At 42.1% G+C, this 16633-nt stretch overlaps 1 protein-coding gene across 1 annotated transcript; it reads right to left on the reverse strand.

Annotated features, from left to right (window-relative positions):
* Positions 1-13280: 13280 nt before the first annotated feature.
* On the reverse strand, positions 13281-14813 carry TUSC1 (tumor suppressor candidate 1; the record flags this gene model as incomplete). Its single annotated transcript, XM_082497292.1, has 1 exon — positions 13281-14813. One exon carries the CDS (start codon positions 14811-14813, stop codon positions 14238-14240), a length of 576 nt encoding a protein of 191 aa, XP_082353418.1. The 3' UTR covers positions 13281-14237.
* Between the last annotated feature and the right edge of the window lie 1820 nt (positions 14814-16633).

Genomic DNA, 16633 nt, shown 5'->3' on the forward strand with positions numbered 1-16633 from the left:
TTAATTTTACACAGGATGAAGTAAAATGGTAAATAACAGCATGCCTATGGGCAACAAGACAGGGTGGTGCACATTTAGGGTTAATGAAAATGACCTTTAATAAAAATTATATCATCAAACTGGACAAAACAGACCACTCCTTTTAAGTGAAACAAGGAATATATAGCAGAGTTCTTCCCCCAATGCTGGTAATTAGCAGGCTTTATGTTGACCGTCCTGAATGACTATTGTTTTCCTTTCCTAGCTTGTTTGGTTTAAAGCACATATTTTAAGCAAAGCTGAGATATCAAGTTCCAGCATGCAGGGGCACATCTTTACTGACAGAAAGCTCAGACGGAAACCACTGAGTGTTTTGTTTGAGCAAGGACTTCACAATCTACTTTTTCCCCTCTCTGAAGCCACACTGTTGCATTTGATCCCTTACTAAAGCTGGAACGACTGTTTTTTAAGACCTTCTGAAAGCAGAGCTGTTTAAATCACATACGATGCGACCAGATGATCATGAAAGTACAGCCTCTAAAGTCCCCACTGACTGGATTTAGTTAAATTAACTTCAGTATTTTTCTCCACTTGCACTTTTGTTTAGTTAGAGGACTGTTCACCCCAAATGTTAGTCTTAATTTGAGTGTCACTAGATATCTTCTTAAAAGTTTCATGTAAGTTCTTGTAAATGTAATGAAAAGATTTTTTTTTCTCCTGACACTACAAACCTGTTGTAAACACCTAATGGAGAAAAAAAAACAAAACAAAACAAAAAACTGGATTCCATTAATACTTATGATAAAAAAAAATACTGTAGTAAATATTTTTTTACTGACTCAGTGAAGTTCACCTGCATCAAACCACTGCTGTCACTGGGTTTGTTTCACATGAGGAGTATTGCCTGAAAAGTATAGATTGCTTTCATTAATAAGATTTTATTACAAAGAGTTTATGCTGGTCTGCAGGCCCATCACCAGTACTGCTGATGACTACACCAGGCTCCTGCCACAATTTTCAGAGGAAGCAGCTACAACAGTAAAAGAAACCACACAGTTTTCTCCATGCGAACACCTAGGCGCGGAGTGTTCTCCCTCCACAAACACAAAGCTACTTGACAACCCAGCTAAGCTCCTGAGACTTAAAAAAGTCCTTCTCAAATCATTTCCAGCAGGTTCACATCTTCCAGCAGATTTAGGTATTTTGCAGTAGATACCTATTTCGAAGTAGAGCTGCCTCTCAAAAACAACTAAAATGTAAAAAGCTGTGCAAAAAGCCTAGTTAGGAGGAGAAAGCCTTTCTAAAAACAGATGAAAATGAACACAGTACACAGTTGAAAGATTTCTCCTTCGCATTTCTCAGAAGAAACTGACTTAGAGAAGATGCACGGTAAACTGACAGATCCTACAACCAAGAGTATTTTGACATCCAGTTTTCTAACAATATTTTCTTTGCATTTTATGGGAAAAGAGATATATTAACATTTAAAACTGGGCATAGTATACAGTGAAATACAAAGCAGAGGAACATTTTTTTCTCCCACAACTTCATACTCAGATGAGTTTCACTGTATCCTTCATGTCTGTTTGTATGAAGACAGTCAAACACGGGCTGTTAATCTAAAGCCAGATTTTGATCTAAACAGTACTCGCAAGATTTACGTAAAGTGTTACGAGAACAATGCACTTAGATCTGCAAGTCATAGAGCCCAGCTGTAAACTGTCAGTTCATGAGAAATCTTGCAAAGCAAAACAAAATCAAGCATTTTTGTTCTGATTCAGAGCAACAGTTTCTCTAAGAAAAAAAAAATATCAAAGGCCTCTGTCTGGTAATCACTGTCACATTTCTGAGATGTCAAAATGTTTTGTTTCGGTTTCAAAAATATGATATTAAGCACATTAACACATCCTGAAATGAAATATTGTCCCCCTTCTCCCTCACTAATGTAACATGTCCCTGTAATTTTGAAGTAACCATGTTGTTCATTCTGACTGAGCAAAGGAATCTGAGTTAAACAGCTAAAACCTGTCTTCCTTGGTGTACATATAGGCCAAGGAGAATCTAATAAGTCTATACTTAATCAGGAAATGCAGTGTTGCTTCTTTGCTCAATGCAATGCAGAAGAGACACTTAGGGCATTAAAGCAATTACTTTTTTACTTGATTGAGAAGAACAGTAGCTGACATCTGAGGATTTCGGGGAAGGGAATAATCTTTCAGCTGGATTCTCAAGTCAAGCAAAGACTCTAATTGCACGTCTAGCGTAAAGTATTCTAAAGGAGTGGCTTTTTTCATGATGACTTAATTTGAGTTCCTGCATTCTGGGTAAGGAACAGGTCTCTAAATAATGAAAATACAAGGGGAGGGGAAAAAAAACGTTTTTCTCTTTTTCCTGAGAAGAAACATAAAACTCACTTTTGGCTACAAGCAGCTGAACTGAGAATATTATTGGTTAGTTTAAATTTGAACTAAGGGACCACAGGACCATCTAGTAAATATTTTCAGACTGAATCTGGAAAAAATCCCTAACATCAGCTCATATAAAAGACTTTTCCCTCCCTTTTTGCCTTGTCAACTACTTTCTAAAGGCTCAGTGGGACTATCAGATGCAGTAGATTTGCACAGTTTAAAGAAAGTAGATGAGTTAGGTTCTGGATGTTTGCTTAACAGTTAAATTTTTATACCTGTATGTATACTTATATACATATGTATGTATGTAGATCAGCCCAGTCTGGTGGGCACAGTCATATATATTCACCCACCAGACTGGAACGATGTACGATCCTTACTGAACCTATCCCTGATGTACTGGACTTGGATGTATTTCCAATAACAACACATTTTTTCCCTGTCAACTGTGCCGGGTTAAAAAGTTTCTGTCCCTTTATCTGTCCCTGGTCGATTGTTCCAACCTCAGTGCTGTAACTCGCCTCCAAAGAAAGCTTGAAAGATTGCTTTTGAAAGCTGGGTGACTGAAGTTGCCCTAGGTTAAAAAAAAGGCAGAATAGCCTGTCTCAAGGTCGGTAAAATCAGGAAGAACACAGGACAATATAGGCACACACTCAGATAAGTGATCATTTGCACACAGTCTTTGTAGGAAACCAAGGTAGAAACAATGCCTCCTTTCCAGCCCTGCAATTGCTCCCAATTTTACTTTATGCTATGAAGAAGAAGAAAAAAGAATGTTTCTTCAGTTATTATCTTTTGTTCTACCTTTGAAATTTTGGCAGTCATCAAGTACTTCTTCCAGACTAATGACTTAGCAAAAATATATGCCAAATTGTGGAGGATAAACAATGTGATGGTACTCAAAAGAACCTCTGTGAAATAGCTCTGCAATCTACTTCACCTAAACATCAATGAAAACGGTAATTTTCCATCACTACAACCACCTAATTTTAACTGCTCTGTGCTGTTCATTTAAAAATCCAAGCTCTAGCATGGAAGTACCTTTTGTATCTGAAGGGGGAAAAAAAAAAGTGTGGGAATGGGAAATGTCCACTGTTTAAAACAAAAGTAATAATCATTGCCACCTCTATTTACCAAAACAGTTTAAAAAAAAAAAAAAGATGATGTATCATTCATGTTCTGAAATCCTTTCCTTTCCATATTAAAAACAGGTCAGAAGAGATTCAGACACTGAGACCTCTACCAGGTCTTCAGTAGGTGTATTTGTTCCCATGTAACTTTACCTCTGATGCTCTCACAATGACATAAACATGTATTAAAACTGAATTTATTAAAATATATCAGAATATACAGCTTTCTCACTTTTCATCCCCAGCTTTAGGGCAGGCAAAATTCGTTTTAATGATCATCCTTTTGCAACAAACACAAAATATCAGTGTAATACCATCACTTCAGAAGGGTTGAATTTTGTTGGCTTTCCTCATGTGATTACTTTCACTGGCTTCCAAAAGACTGTTGTATGAATAAGTGAATATTTTTTCCCTATGTCTACCAAACCATTAGCAGTATCTAAAAGAACCAACATTCAACAACAGGTGCATAGCAAGAGGGGAAAAAAGGAAAACAAAGGCAAAAAAAAATTTGCAACTGCAGCTGAGTATAATTACAGACATTAAGCCTCAAACACAATTTAATCACTAGAAAGTTAATCAAATCACATTGAAATGAGAATGTGTCATCTCCATCATCCTTGGGGGCAAAGAAGGTAAGAATTCAGTGAATCTCCAGGTGCAAAGCATAGAGGAAAGAAATACTCATCTATGAAATCTTTTGTCTGGCCCCCATCATTTCCTCTGGACAATTTTGAATCTTTGCTTAAAGTGATAGGGATAACCAGTGGGGATGAGAGCAAGGATAGACCCACACAATCCATTTCACCACGATAACCTCCAGAGAAATCTGTATAAAAGGAAACTTATCTGCTCCTGCTCCTCCTCCCTAGCTGGACAGGTGTGGAAGAAATCACCAGTGGTGCAGCCTCAGACAGACCCATTCCTGCAAGCTGTAGCGTGCTGGACTAGAAGTGGAATCAGCATAGGCTAGAGGACAGAGAAGCAGAGAGAATATTTTGATCTCTTACCTTGGTGTGTATTCAGAAAAAGTCTTGTATAAAATTCTATAAAGTCTACAGTATGTATATAGAATCAGAGAACGGTTTAGGTTGGAAGGGACCTTGAAGATCATCAAGTTCCAACCCCCCTGCCATAGGCAGGGACACCTCCCACTAGACCAGGTTGCTCAAAGCCCCATCCATCCTGGCCTCGAGCACCTCCAGTGATGGAGCTTCCACAACTTCTCTGAGCAACCTGTTCCAGTGCCTCACCACCCTCAGAGTGAAAAATTTTTTCCTGATATGTAATCTAAACCTACCCTCTTCCAGTTTAAAACCATTCCCTCTCGTCTTATCGCTACATGCCCTAGTAAAAAGTCCTTCCCCAGCTCTCCTGTATGCCCCCTTTAGGTACTGGAAGGCCACAATAAGCTCTCCCTGGAGCCTTCTCATCTCCAGGCTGAACAACCCCAACTCTCTCAGCCTGTCCTCACATGAGTGGTGCTCCAGCCCTCTCATCATCTTTGTGGCCCTCCTCGGGACCCGCTCCAACAGGTCCATGTCTCTCCTATGTTGGGGGCTCCAGAGCTGGATGCAGTACTCCGGGTGGGGTCTCACCAGAGTAGAGTAGAAGGGCAGAATCACCTCCCTAACGTATACATCACCTCCATGATGTACACATTTACATACACTTGTACTCCTACCACCAGTGCAAAGATACAAAACTACAGAGTTCTTACCCGCCCTCTAATTCCCTCCATCCTTTTTCCTCAGATTATTATACCTGATTGGTACTCCTACTCAGTTATCTGGTAAAAGTTACCAAGCTGTGAACTTGCAGGAGAAAAGCTGCCTCCTACAGACCTTATAAAAATGGCACAGTGTGAAACTGCAGTGGTGCGTAGCTCCACTACATGGCTTTTAATCTTTTATTTCTTCAAATAATCAAGGGTTACTCAGAAGAATGATGCAGCTAAGGAGAAACGTCCACTGCTGTGGAACATCTTAGTTAAAACTGTGCTTAACTGATGTGCTGAACCCAGCCCACACTTGCTTTTAATTGTCATGGCTCAGCTAAATCAGTGAAGTCATACTGAACCACACTATTTCATTATCTTGCATATTAGTGTAAGAGTACACCATTTTCCTAAAAAATTCAAACGTACAAACAACGTGTTCTAATACTTTCTGTATTCCAGAGAGTCCACGAGTCATTTAAATCAAAAAGGCACTTAACATTCCATATAAAATCACTATAAATACACAATAAAGTACGACAAATTTTCTAGCGAGCCAGCAGCACTGAACTTTGCAGTTAACACAACTTTGCAACTATACAATCTAGGAACAGCCTCGCAGATTCAGCCAAGCCAGACTCCTAATGAGCTGCGTCTTCACCTGAATTTCATTTAACAAAATTTATGCTACTAGCTGAAAATAAATTTGTTAGCTGGACAGATGCTATCTAAATTATTAAAATGCTTGCTTTGAAAAGAAAGGATTTAGTGTAAAGGGTCTGAAACCACACAAATGTACTGAACAATCATGTCACTGAAAAGACATAGCACAAAAAAGACAGAGTAAGTTTTCATACCTGTGTTTAAAGAGGAAAAAAATTAGTTAAATTCAACAACTGACTGCAGATACTTTTATGTTGTGTCAAATCTATGCACACACATAAAACCACAAGTTTTTTTACACAGCAAAACTGGAAGCTTTCCTGGTCTATGCTGTACCTCATTTTGTTGCAAAGAGTGGTCAATGATAAATATTGTGGCTAGTTGTCCTTTTATTAATAGAATTACACATTTTCAACTTCCACAGGAAAGCCTCATAAAAACACATCTTTCCCCTTTTCTTCCTGAGGCAGCATTAGTGATAATAAAGGGCCTTATTTATGAATAACATTAAGAAAACCAGTGTGTTGGCTTTATCATTCAACACCCTAAGGGAAACACCTCTGTCATCACAAAAATAATCTTTATTTTTTCAGGGTACCTACATAGTATGTGGAAATCTTTCAAAGAAAGAGGAGATTCCCTACTGTACCTATCCCTGTTGTGAACCTCTCATCTCAGGACTTCTAAAGAGAGAAATAAATTAAAAATTCTTTAAGATTACAAATGATGGATGAACCTCAGGATACTTTAAAATAGGGTTACTAAAAGGGAGTTAAAGGTAGGAACTATGGAGGGGAAAAAAAAAAAAAAGAAAAGAAAGAAACGAATGTATCAGTTAACAGGTACCACTAGTAGAAAACAATGTACAGCAGTTCTCCGAAAAACCCAGCACCCTTATTCCCACTGAACTGAGGCTTCTGTCATACAGCAAGTTAAACACATACATAGATCAGCAAAATGCCTCCTTTCCACCTCATACACATTGCATCCAATCTTTTTGCAGTGTAGAAGCATCTCAATAAGACAACACAGTTCCCAACTGGCAAAGCCAAGCAAGGTCTTAGGAAGCGAGAGAACGAGTTTGAATTTCTTTATGCCAAAGACAGAAGCCACATCTTGAATAAACTCTCTAAGCTTTAAGTTGTTGTATGAGAGTCTCACATTCAGCTGTGTTTCCTTAAAAAAAAAAAAAGGCAGCATTCCTATATTTTGCAGTGTCTAATGCCTGAGTACTGCTCTGTGAAACTGGTACTGTATGAGCCGCTCAGAATAGCTTAACACGTGGGGAAACACAAAGACTTTTGATCCTATTTGGCAGTAGACATGGGTTAACACAAGGATATCCTCAGCTTTCCTGAGATTACAGTGCTGCTCAGCACACAGAAAGGGAAATCTTTAAGCTCCTGGTGAAGTTTAATGTACAAAGTACAGAAATGAAACTTCGGTGATTGCAGTTTGAGAGTTAGGTGCATGCATTCTTTCTCTGCATTCGAGAGCAGACACTAATTTAGCTCTAAATGGAGTTCTGAATGCTGTTGAAAAGTACTCATCATGCCAGTACACTCCAAAGCAGAGAGTTCCCAGGGCATACCAGAATCTGCTCCAGAGATCTGTACAGAAAAGTCAAGATTGGTCTGGGTGCTGGAGGAGGGAAAAGGTCTGGGTGCAGAATCAGTAAAAGGAGCCAATTGCAGAAGAGCAGTAGGAATGGCACCTACATTACTGGGCCACAAAGACCCCACCATACACCTGTGTGCAACTTCTCAAGATGCTTAGGTCAGGAGACAAAGGGAGAGTGTGCAAACCCTGATAATTTACTGGGGTGAGATGGAGAGCCAACCTAAAAACCCAGGAGAGGCAGACTTATAAGATGGTATCCTTTGTCATCCGTCTCACCCAAAAAGTGCTGGAAGGACAGCCTGGGGACAACCAGAGTACATGTGCTTTAGGGCTGGACTGCCAGACACATGCATCTCAGTGTTTATGGGTTTTTCCTTATGAAAGCATGAATCAGAACAAATAAAATTAGTTTTGCTTCAATTTTTGGAAATAAACACATCTTCCTCTCCTGTAAGAGCTTGCATTCTACTTTGCTACTCCATTGCAGCAGTATTTCCTACACCAGCTTGCTGGAGTCTAGCATTTTTCACATTGAAATCTTCAATGCAACAAGGGCTTCTTACACATATGCTCAGAAATCCTCCCATCTGTTCTTTAATCAGATATATTCACTCTTTTTCTGGCCTCTTAATCGGCCGAAGTGAGATCTTGCAACCTTCTGAGTTTTGCCCTGCTCAGCAGCCACTGCGGAGATGGAGAAATGCCCATTGAGGGCATGAAAGCTTCCTTAGCTGAATGCTGGCAGAACACAAACAAAAGCTTCTCTGTACCAAGAGAAGGCTAACAACCAATTTGACTGGCACCTGAAGCCCCCTACTTCGTCCCCTCTCCAGATGTCCTCCAAGCCACAGACTATTCAAATTTAGCCAAGAGCATCTACTCATATCCAGGACAGGAGCAGCTTTTCATGCACCCTCCTCCAGTTGCTAGTGCTTTTTTCAGCACAAGCACAAAGGGACAAATTTGACTTTTACCCTAGTTTCACAGCTGCTCTATCACAATTAAAAGGTTTCAAAAATTAAAATAGGCACAACCTTCCTCTGTCAAATGAAGAGAGCCTTCTGGGACAGCTTTGGGTAGTAAACAACTTATATTTAGATTTCTGAGCATCTCTGGTACTTTTATTGCCTTATATTAGATTTTATGTGCCTGAGTCTTTCAGTATATCCAGCCACTTATATTTATGGTGCGGATTAATGAAATATTTAACTGTTGTCAAAGCTACTGTTCTTACATCACTAAAAAAATTAAAACAAGAAGAAAACCAAAATCTTCCATAGGATTTCCTTGAAAACTTCTGCTTTTTTGCATCTTACTTTTAGTCTGTTTGACGTCCTTGGGAAAATGTGTCAAGTAGGCTGCTCTGATTTTATAATTTTACAGCATCCACCCTGAAACTTTCCTTCCTCAACAGTGCAGCACAGAACTCCTTCAAACTGTAAAAGCAAGGTAAGATTTTTGATAAATTTTAAAAAAATCCGTCACTTCTGGATGAAAAGCAGTAACAAAAATCAAAATTATAAGTCATAAAAGCCTCAGCTGGGAACAAGGCTTTCTAATATCTAGCTAGAATGACTTGACCACGTTCACCGTGAAGAAAGGCCCACAGAGTCATGGTTCTGACCGAGGAATAGACAACACTATTTCACTCTTAATAAGGAGAAGAAACACAGGTGCAGCTAATTATTTGCAATTCACACACAAACACACCAGCTGTTATTTCAGTAGCCCGTATAATTTTTGTAAGCAGCCATCATAACATAAGTCATGTCTGCCAACACATTAGGTCTACTGTATTTACACGCTTCGCAACCACCTCTCCTGCAGGTATGCCCTGAGCTCTCACGGGGTAATAATCAGCACCAGGCTGGGTCAGACACTTGGAAGTGCATTTGTCAAAGCATAGCACCTGGATGATGCCGGCTGACTGCAGCCCATTCCCCTATTACTGGACCAGTACTCCAGCAGGGGGTTAAGAGTTGTACTGGTCTAGGTGCTAAATTGCAAACCACTGTGTAAAGCACTTGAGGTCGTTGAAAATCCTGCAGCACTTACAGAACCGAGATGCTCAATCTTCTGGCCCTCACAAATTTTCACATGAAGTCAATTGACCTTAATGAGCACCACTGCTAACAATCTCAGTAGAGGCTAAGGATTGTTTGTAGAGCAGCTCTCCAAAGCTCGCCCACACTTCAAAGACATGCCAGTGTATGACACAGTTGCATTTTTCCCCAGTGCTCATCTTTTACTTTCTCCAAACTTTGCATGCAGCGAGTGTGTTTATTCACTAAAAATACACCAATATATGTGAATATAATAATTCCATTAGCTTTTGCCTGACTGCCACATCTTTCCACGGTAATTCTCTTTCACGAAACGTTCTCTCTGGATTACCCAACCAATTGCTGTCTTCCCAGCCTTATACCACACTCCCTCCTATAAAGCTAGATCTAAAGCAGCCGCTTTATGCCCTCTAAATGTGATGTCTTTTATCTTCTTTTCTGCTACAACTACATTCCGACTGCACAAAGACCCTTGACAGCACAAAGAGCAAGCAAATGGCCTTGAAAGTCATGAAATAACACTGGCAGCAAGCTACTTTAAAAAGAGCTTTATAATCACGTGCTGCTATTATTCTCTGAACGACAGGGGTTTTATTTTGGAAGGGACGCGGCAGTAAGTTCAATCCTGATATTGTAGAGAACCATGATTGTTCCCAGGCAGTTACACCTAAACTTCCCAGTATGATAATACAGATACCACATGTTAAAAATCTTCAGGAAAAAACTTGTTAATTTGTGATCACTAAAAATCCATTTTTAAACTACTACTTTAAAACTATTTGCAAGTTTGGAAAAAGGCTTTCTATACATCTTGCAAATGTCTTTGCTGAATTGAACAAAACCAAGAGGGGAAACTGAACATAGTGAGATAGACGGAAAGGGAAGAATAACAGATGACTGCGTTGGTAGGAAAGTAGCTGAACTAAACTAATCTGAATGGCATTAGTTTATCATACAAAGACATTTAATTTATTTCATTATTCTCTGTGGGCAGCTAAAGCACTCCAAGGCCCTAACATATTCAAGGAGATGAGCATAGCGGACAAAGACTCCTTCAGAGTGCAATATTTAATGAAACTTAAATTAGGTCTCAAAAGAGCAATAGAGTGTATATTAAATATGGCACCGTCACCGAGCCATTCTGTTCATATGCATGTGTTTTAAAGTAATTGCCATCAAATTCACACAGGGCCCCAGAAGATTTTAATACAGTTTTAATACAGCCATGCATATAGCTTCCATTTTAACATACACTTCATAATATTTTGTTAACGTGAGGTACAGGACAGAAGGGTAAGGAAAAGTCCGCAGCCGAGACTGAACACCTAAGAAACAAAAGAAAATCTTGTTGTCTCAGCAATGAAATGAAAGGCTATAGGACTTTTGGTTCTGTTTGCATCTATAAATTTATATATAAATGTATTTGTCAAAAAAAAAAAGTTAAGAGAATATGTACTTGTATTTTAAACACTGCAATCTAACTAGGTGATCAGCAAGACATTATTGCCAAAAGTTTTATACATTATTATGTTTCTAAGAATTTACGTGGGGAAGAAAATTAAACAAAACAAAACACCCAAACGCTCAAATCCCAACTTGAACTCAATCTGTTCTCTAGTAAAAAACTTACCTGAAAATAAACTCACTTTCATATATCACTCTGATGCACTGTAGTACAAAATACTATGCAGTAAAAGACAATTATAAGCAAAAACATTTTTAAACAGGAAAATAATCCACTAGTCTTCAAAAATTTGCCCTTAGCAAAAACAAAGTTATTTTTTTCCAGTAAGTATGACAAAGAAATAGGGACTTAAAATATGAAGAAATATATGGGTTTGAAGTTCATGGTTTTGAAAACGCTCAGTATACAACCAAAGTGATTCTGAATGAAAACAAGTGAAGTTCTGAAAAGCACAACAGGACAGCATGGTTCTGTTTGCTGAATATACTGTAGCAATTTTGTTTTGCAGTGCACTCTTTTCCAAATCCAGGGAAGTCGCACTGAGACAGGCCAGAGGAAGACACTGAAACACAGATGCTACCGCAATAACTAGAACAAAAGGACAAAAACTTGACATAGTCCCTCATGCGATAAATAGAATTAAAGACAAGATTTGAGAGTAAGAAGCAAAGACTGGAATTTCAAGATTTGACTACTTACAGGACAGAACGCAGAACTGGGAACAAAACAGACCTTAACCAAAAGTAGAGGGAGGCTTAAGCTCTTCATACAACCGTAGCAACACTTCTCTCATAAGTTCTGATGTGCAGATGCTGTAATGTATGAGGCAATTCCAAAAACACTGTGCTTTCTGCCAACCATCGACACAACAGGTTTTGGCTGAACTGTAGTTTTAGGGCCAGATATGGTTTCTGCCTACGATATCAAGCTACTAACTGTTAAAACTGGCCGTATAGACAAATCCAGACTACAAGCATTAAGGGTTGTATATTCGCTTTTCCCATAAGTCTCACCATTTGTAGTTTCCTGTAGCTGAGGATCATGCAAGTGTGTCATAAAGGAAACCCACCACCAGTAAACCATTAATTGAGGGACACTGCATTGAAGTGCTACTTTTGCACCACCTTGCTAAAGACTTTTCCTAAATCTTGTACTTTCTTGTGTTCTGCTCTCAAAAACAAACTCAAAACAACCAGATAGGATGATTGGTTAAACAACTTTTGCAGTTTGACTGAGTTAAGTAATGATTTACTGCGGTTCATCTGGAAGCAGCAATTTCAGGAAACACTTAAAATTTCTTCTTTGGCACTCTTCACATGAATTTGAATCTTACCAAAATACTCATCTTTTAACGCTGTATTTTGTCTGCAGGGTTGTTTTATTATTTCTCTATCAAGATATAGAAATTAACTTTAAAAGTAAAAATCCTTTATATATATATATATATGTGCAAAAAATTTAGTACTCTTGCATAAAAACTCCTTATAGGGAGTGCCTTGTTAATTAAAAAAGATATGCATATTGTATCAGAAAAGTCCAGAATCTTTTCTCTTCCGTACACACCAATACTTTAACTTTTGAAAAGGATACATGACATAGTTACGCATTTCTAGCATTGTATCTTAACAGAGCCTTAGGTTGCAATATTTCAACAGATTCCTAGTTCCTTAAGCACTCGTACTTTACTGAAATCTATTAAAAGACGACAATCCTGTTGATTCGCTTATTGTAGGTACTGTAATTCTTGAGCATGTATCAATTTAAGCATTTCTGAGAAAATCTGTCTATAAAACGATCAAACACCACACCCAGACACTAACACCCACAACATCTCATTAAGCAGACATTAACTGCACCTTGCCAGGTTTTGTGTTTTTTTTTTTTTTTTCCCCTCCCATTTTAAGAATACACTTACACAGATCCAGAGACTCAAGTTTAACGAGCACTACAGTCAGTTTATGATTAGAGGTTTATGCTGACATTATATGAAGGAATCACAACTACTTGTTTCAGAAGTTACATTACCAAAGATAATGAGAAAAGATGGATTTTCACGTTACTTGAATGATGAGCTGAAACAGACCTTGGCTATTAAAACTTTAAGGAACCAATCCCAAACCTGGAGGCATCAGACAGCTTTTGAATGACAAAAAAAAGCACGAGGGAACATTACACCACCAACTGATGTCTCAGTTCTTTACATGGCTTACTTTCAAGTAGATGTCTAAAGGAAAAAAAGATCTAAAAATAACTAAGTAATTTGCTTTTAAATAGTAGATTTTCTTAAGGAAGAAAGGTCCAAAAAATAACCAATTCCTTTGGCTTTGAGGAAGTGCATTACAAAGGTCTGAAGGGCATTTCATCTAAAATTTCAAAGTAACTCCCTGTTAAAAATCACACTGAAGACAGTCATTTGCTGTGTCATGTTTTTATTTGTTATCAGCTGCATTTTTGTGTGAAAGTGTGAAATTCAAATCAATATTCATGTGGCAGTTAACAAAGTCCATCATTAAAGATACAAATACTGTTTTGCAGCCCTCACCCTGACTATTCAGAAGAGTTCGAACGATCACCAACTGTTACTGGAATGCTGACGAAGCCCGCAAGCTTCCTCCGCTCCCTTTCCTAAAGGACAAACACAGACTAAAAACTAGCCAGAGCCATCTTCTGATAGCTTCCACGGCTACTGATGCCTACATGACAACCGCTAACTCAGAGAAGAAAGGTGAGCCACAACCGGACCCCAAAGGAAGCACAGTTCAATGCTATGAGGTGACACGAGGCCAACTGTTCTTTTCACCGTAGTTCTTTTCTCCATGACAACAGCTGCTTCGAGGCATTCCTCGATTAAAACACTGGCCTCTTCCAAGCATGTCCGTTTTCCAGCTGAATCTGCGTCTCCTTGAGCACGCTCAATGCTCCCTGACCATACTTCTGGGAAGGGGATTAAAAAAACGCAACCAACCCCTCCCCCGGCCTTTCTCTGGGACGGAAGGGTGAAGGCCCGCCCCGCGCTTCAGCGGGGGCAGCGACGGGAGGAAGGCGGGGATAAGCCACCGCCTCTCCCGCGCCCCGAGGTCCAGCGCTGCCCGCGGGCGGAGGGAGGCGGCGAGGGCGGGCGGGGCGGGCGGCCCGCCGCGCCGCCCCCTCACAGCAGCCCTCCCCCCAGGCCGCGCCGTCCCCCGGGGCCGGCTACACGGGCGGCACCAGGCTCCTCTTCTCCAGCGGCTGCTCGTCCTCCTCCAGCAGCTCCTTCAGCTCCTCGTCTTCCACCTCCGAGGCCTCCGGCCCGCCGGAGGCCCGGCAGCGCCGCAGGTGCTGCAAGGCCCGGCGGTGCTTCTCTTGCAGCCGCCCCAGCTGGGCGCGCAGGGCCTGCGCCTCCTCGCCGTGCTGCGCGGCGGCGGCGGGGTCGTCCGGGCCGTGCCTCAGCAAGGTCTGGCGGAAGAGGCAGCGGTTCTCCCGGCGCAGCCGGCGGTTCTCCAGCCTCAGCCGCGCGTTCTCTTGGCGCAGCCGCGCGTTGTGCCACTCCCGCTCCTCCCGCTGCCGCAGCGCCTCGCTGTGGCTGGCCGCCAGGTCCGCGTAACGCTCCGCCAGCTGCTGCGGCGAGCCCCGCGACTGGCCCCGCCAGCTCTCCGGGCCGCCGCCCGGCCCGCAGAAGTCCGCCTCTCCGCCGCGGCGGCCGTTACCGGCGGCGGTGAGCCCCTCCCGGCCTCTCCGCGCCCCGCCGGCACAGCCCCAGCGCCCGTCCACAGCGCGCATGCGCCTCATCCGTGCCGTTCCCGCGGCCCGGCTGCACGCCCCGCCGCCACGAGAAGAGGGAGGTGCGCAGCTCCAGTGGCGGCACCGCCTTATGCAAATAGTAGGGCGGGGCTTCCGCCACCGAAGCGCGGGGGGTGGAGGGGTCGGTCGGGGGTCGGGGGGGGAAACAGCCGGCGCGGGCCGGCGGCGCCATTTTGGGCGTGGCGCCATTTTGGGCGCGGGGCTGTGCTGCAGCGTCCCTGGCAGCGTGGCTGGTGCTATCGGCACGGCTGGCAAGCAGGGCTCTGGGGGCCTAAGCCCAGAAACCCGTCAGCTCCTTTTGGGTCACAGAATCACAGAATGGTCAGGGTTGGAAGGGACCTCTGGAGATCATCTAGTCCTACCCTCCTGTCAGAGCAGAGTCACCTACAGCAGGTTGCACAGGACGGCGTCCAGGTGGGTGTTGAATGTCTCCAGTGTGGGAGACTCCACAACCTCCCTGGGCAGCCTGTGCCAGTGCTCTGCCACCCTCAAAGGAAAGAAGTTCCTCCTCATGTTGAGATGGAGCTTCCTATGTTCAAGTCTGTGCCCGTTCCCTCTTGTCCTGTCACTGGGCACCACTGAAAAAAGATTGTTCCCATCACCCTGGCGCCCTCCCTTTAAGTATTTATAAGTATTGATAAGATCCCCCCTCAGTCTTCTTTACTCCAGACTGAAAAGGCCCTCAGCCTTTCCTCATAAGATCCTCCAATCCCTTAATCATCTTTGTAGCCCTTTGCTGGACCCTCTCCAGCAGTTCCCTGTCCTTCTTGAACTGGGGAGCCCAGAACTGGACACAATACTCCAGATGCGGCCTCACCAGGGCAGAATAGAGGGGGAGGATGACCTCCCTCGACCTGCTTGCCACACTCTTCTTGATGCATCCTAGGATGCCATTCGCCTTCTTGGCCACCAGGGCACATTGCTAGTTCATGGTCATCCTGTTGTCCACCAGGACTCCCAGGTCCCTTTCCACAGAGCTGCTTTCCAGGAGCTCAGCCCCTCAGTCTGTACTGATGCATGAGGTTATTCCTCCTCAATATACTTGTTCTCCTCCACCCTGTCTCCCAACCATGTGAGGTGAGGGATAGGCTTGGGCCGCCGGGTGGTCCCCTCTCAGAATACCCCAGTGCACCCCATGTCCTGTCTGACAAAGTGAGGTTTCACCAGCTGGCATGGCTGCACGGGCCTCCAGTGTTCGCGTGGGCCTCATTTTTATTGTTACTTAAAGGTGGCGGCTACACCACGGAGGGAAGTTAATGTGAGCTCAGAAGTGTTTCCTAAACAAAGTCCTGGTTGTATAAATGTTGTTTAGTCTATTCTAGTGTTTGCTAGGTGGTTGGGATTTACCCAATAAGAAGGGCATAGTATGTGAGTTGTTCTGACAGCTTGTGGATGATTAGGCTTAAAGTAACAAGATCATGTGATACAAAGTTGCCCGTAAACTATTTCCAAAAGAAGAAGAGAAATAGGATGTGAGAACTCCATATTGATGTGATTTCACAGTGGGTGGTGGAATCCATTAATCTTCCGAAATTCTCATCAATCGTCTTTGGCTGTCCTTTACATAACCGTGCATGTAGGCATCTGTGCAGTTATGTGGTCCTGTTGGGATTGCCATGACTATGCAGTACATAACAATGTGGACCTCTGTGAATTTTTTGCACTTCAGGTTGTAAAGCTGTTCATGATGGGGATCATGCTTTGCTTTATGATCTGTTAATTACCAGCTGAAACTCTTGAGTGTGGATAGTGTACCTGAAGTTCAAGAAACAATGCATAGCAGTAATTGTAATATTTTTTTTCAGAAC

Source organism: Vanellus vanellus (genome assembly GCF_965231255.1).
Source record: "Vanellus vanellus genome assembly, chromosome: Z".
NCBI classification, from domain to species: domain Eukaryota; kingdom Metazoa; phylum Chordata; class Aves; order Charadriiformes; family Charadriidae; genus Vanellus; species Vanellus vanellus.